A 3,501-nucleotide genomic window follows, 5' to 3' on the forward strand; every position below is an offset into this window, starting at 1 on the left:
CCTATATGCAAACTTGTCCATTAAATGGATTCCCCACCCCCTCCCTCCTCTTTTCTCTTCTATTTTTCATACATAATTTGAGATATATGTTTTTCGCATCAATTCAGCAAATAAATCAAAAATTGCTTGAAGCTATGGGTATTATTGCTTTCTTTTAATAGATACATGTGAAGAACTAGAGCCTTTCGTGTTGGCCCTCTAGAAGAAGGCCATTACCCAGTTATTGTTCCAGTAATCCGGTGTCTTGGGAGGGGCAGGTTGGAGACAGACCTAACTTTTAGCCTTCTTTTTTTTCTTGTCTGGCACAAGATGGTTGCCCTTGCACTTGACCTTGTGTCACTGCGCTTGTCTTGGCACTCTATTATTCAAAATTAGATATAATAAATACTTGCTTTTGATCAAACATATTTTTTCCATTTTCAACATGATGACATGCACTCCTTATTTATTATACGCATGGAATGAATTTTCCTTTGAATTTGTTGAATTTAATGCATATCCATTATTTTAATACATATGCAAAGAGGGTATCTCCTTTTCTATTTTTGAAAATCGTTCTTTGTATTTAATTTCCTTTGTTGTCTGTTCATTTGGTACATGCAAATTATATAAGATTGTTAATAGATAATAACATTGGTCAATTCCATGCATGTTAATTGAAAATTAATGCTTTATTTGAAAAAGATATCTGCATTTGGGAGATGACACCCTCTGATTTTTATGCTTGTGTTCGTTGATTGCAGGACTTTCTTGCATCTGCTCTCGATTCTGTGTGATATAGACTTGATTGCTCGTGCTTCATGCAATGATGGCTGGGCTATTAATGGACAGCATGATCTTCTCTGGTAGCCAAAACAACTATGTGCCACTCATGCCCTGTGCTCCGGAGAAGAACCTCAGTTACGGCACCCTCCTTAATCAGCCTGTTGTTGGTGATGCCATTTTAGGCGAGGGAGATCTAGTGGATCCTCCCCCTGAAAACTTTGCTGAGGCTGGAGATGAAGAGAGTGATGATGATGTTGACATAGAAGAACTTGAGCGGCGTATGTGGAGGGACCGGATGCGGCTTAAACGTTTGAAAGAGCAGCAACAAAACAAGAACAAGGAGCAAGGGGGCGACTTGTCCAAGCAGCGGCAGTCCCAGGAGCAGGCACGACGCAAAAAGATGTCACGTGCCCAGGATGGGATCCTGAAGTACATGCTGAAAATGATGGAGGTCTGCAAGGCCCAAGGCTTTGTCTATGGGATCATTCCTGAGAAAGGCAAGCCTGTGAGCGGGGCATCGGACAACCTGAGGGGCTGGTGGAAGGAGAAAGTCCGGTTCGACCGGAATGGTCCTGCTGCTATTGCCAAATACCAGGCTGAAAATTCCATCCCTGGTGCTTGTAATGAATTGAACGCTGGGACTGCAAGCCCTCATTCATTGCAGGAGCTTCAGGATACAACACTGGGCTCTCTCCTATCGGCGCTCATGCAGCACTGTGATCCACCGCAGCGAAGGTTCCCCTTGGAGAAAGGAGTTGCACCACCATGGTGGCCTACTGGGAAAGAGGAGTGGTGGCCTGATTTGGGCATCCCCAAAGATCAAGGGCCGCCACCCTACAAGAAACCACATGATCTTAAGAAAGCATGGAAAGTTAGTGTTCTGACTGCTGTCATCAAGCACATGTCGCCCGACATTGAGAAGATACGCAGGCTGGTGAGGCAGTCTAAGTGCCTTCAAGACAAGATGACTGCGAAAGAGAGTGCAACATGGCTGGCTGTGGTTAAACAGGAGGAGGAGATGTACATGCAGCTCCACCCAGATGCTTGCCCTCACCCGTTCTCGGGAAGTGGTGTCACAGGGGCCATCTCCTTTAACAGCAGCTCCAGTGAATATGATGTTGAAGGTGTTGATGATGGCAAGAGCGAGGATGTTGCAAGCCAGAACATTGGTGTTGATGGGAATGCTTTCAACCTGATTGCTGCTGCAGGCAATGAGAAGTTTGTGGTTTCCGCTCCACTTAAGGAAGAGACTAACATGGAATTCATCCAGAAGAGGACTGTTGCAGAGCCTGAATTGATGCTTGACCAGCGTGTTTTTACCTGTGATAACATGCAGTGTGTACATAATGATGTCCGCTTTGGGTTCATGGACAGGAATTCGAGAAACGGTCACCAGTACCTCTGCAAAAATCAGAAGAGTCTTCCTCAGGGTATCTCAGCAACTGCATCTGGCCTGCGGATGAATGAGAACAAACCCCCAGTTTTCTCTATGCCCTTGAACACCCAGCCAAATCCAGCCGGTCTTGGATCGAGCGTCAATCCTATCAATATCTCTGATCTGGGTATTCCTACTGATGGGCAAAAATCGATCAGCGATCTAATGAACTTCTATGAGAACAACATCAATCCTAACAAGAACTTGAACCAGGAAGGCATGAGCCAGGGAGGTCCAAGCCTGGGCTGCATGACTGTATTGGATGGGCAGAATACTCTTCAGCAGAGGCTTCAAATAGAGGATAACTTCTTCGGGCAGGGGACTGGAATGGGTGGCAGTGCCTTTGAAGAGGCCAGCAACTTAATGCAGCAGCCACAGTTCTATGGCCGTGAAGACATGATGCCATTTGATCAGCAACTTGGGAACCAGCCTACTGATATGGGTGCTGACTTCAATTATGGGCCTGGTTTTAATATGCCTCCAATGGACTATACTGATGCAATGCAAAAAGGGATGGAAGAGTCACCGCAGAACTTTCCAAACTGGTTTTTCTGAATGAAATGAAAGAACCTGATCCAGATGCACCGTGAGGGCATCCGAGCATGCAAGTTCATGGGCTCATCTCATGCAATGGAGTAGAATTTTGTGCTGAAAATTGTTGTAGAAATGTCTAGTTTGGGTTAAGGTGGTTCTTTCCCTGCATTTAGTTATATATTTTTCGTTTTCTTCTTTATTTTCTGGAACAAATCTTTATATTTCTGAGATTGCTTCATAGGGGTTCCCTTGAGGTTCTCCGAGTGAGGGATTCCATCAGACTGGGGTAAAAGTTTAAGGTTGTAGGGTTTGCACTGGTTGCGGGGGACTGATGAATGAATGATTTATATGATCGAATCCCGCATTGAAATCTTTATAGACATCTAGTGTTTAAACCTTTGTTGGGGTTAATTATAGTATAGTTTTGCTTTTGTTTATAAATATGTAGTTTGTTTTTATTTGGAGCAAATTCAGTGCTTGTTGCTTCTTGATGTTGGTTAAATTTGGTGTGTGATTGCTGATCACCATTCTAACATCTTTATACTGAAATATAGACCATCGAAGTGTGAATGTGCCGATCACCTTGATTGGAAAATGTGGAGTTGCTGCTGTAATATTTTGCTATCAAGATCCATAAATAACTCTGAAGCTGTGATGCCGTCTCTGCTTGCTTGTTAAATGGCAAATGGTTGCCTTTCATGGATGATGCCATGGTTTTCTGTTTCGTGGATAATGGTATTAATTGAGCTCTGCTGATCGCTGTTGAG

General features: G+C 43.9%; 1 protein-coding gene across 1 annotated transcript; it reads left to right on the forward strand.

Annotated features, from left to right (window-relative positions):
- The first annotated feature begins 805 nt into the window (after nucleotides 1–805).
- LOC105061340 (protein ETHYLENE-INSENSITIVE 3-like 1a) lies at nucleotides 806–3,192 on the forward strand. Its single transcript, XM_019846064.3, has one exon. It carries the CDS (start codon nucleotides 806–808, stop codon nucleotides 2,753–2,755), a length of 1,950 nt encoding a protein of 649 aa, XP_019701623.1. The 3' UTR covers nucleotides 2,756–3,192.
- The last annotated feature ends 309 nt before the right edge of the window (nucleotides 3,193–3,501 follow it).

This window comes from Elaeis guineensis, chromosome 14 (assembly GCF_000442705.2).
Source record: "Elaeis guineensis isolate ETL-2024a chromosome 14, EG11, whole genome shotgun sequence".
NCBI classification, from domain to species: domain Eukaryota; kingdom Viridiplantae; phylum Streptophyta; class Magnoliopsida; order Arecales; family Arecaceae; genus Elaeis; species Elaeis guineensis.

What these genes read in the sequence shown, in the direction of transcription:
- LOC105061340 (XM_019846064.3), top strand. Translation starts at nt 806, where the DNA reads ATGATGGCTGGGCTATTAATGGACAGCATGATCTTCTCTGGTAGCCAA.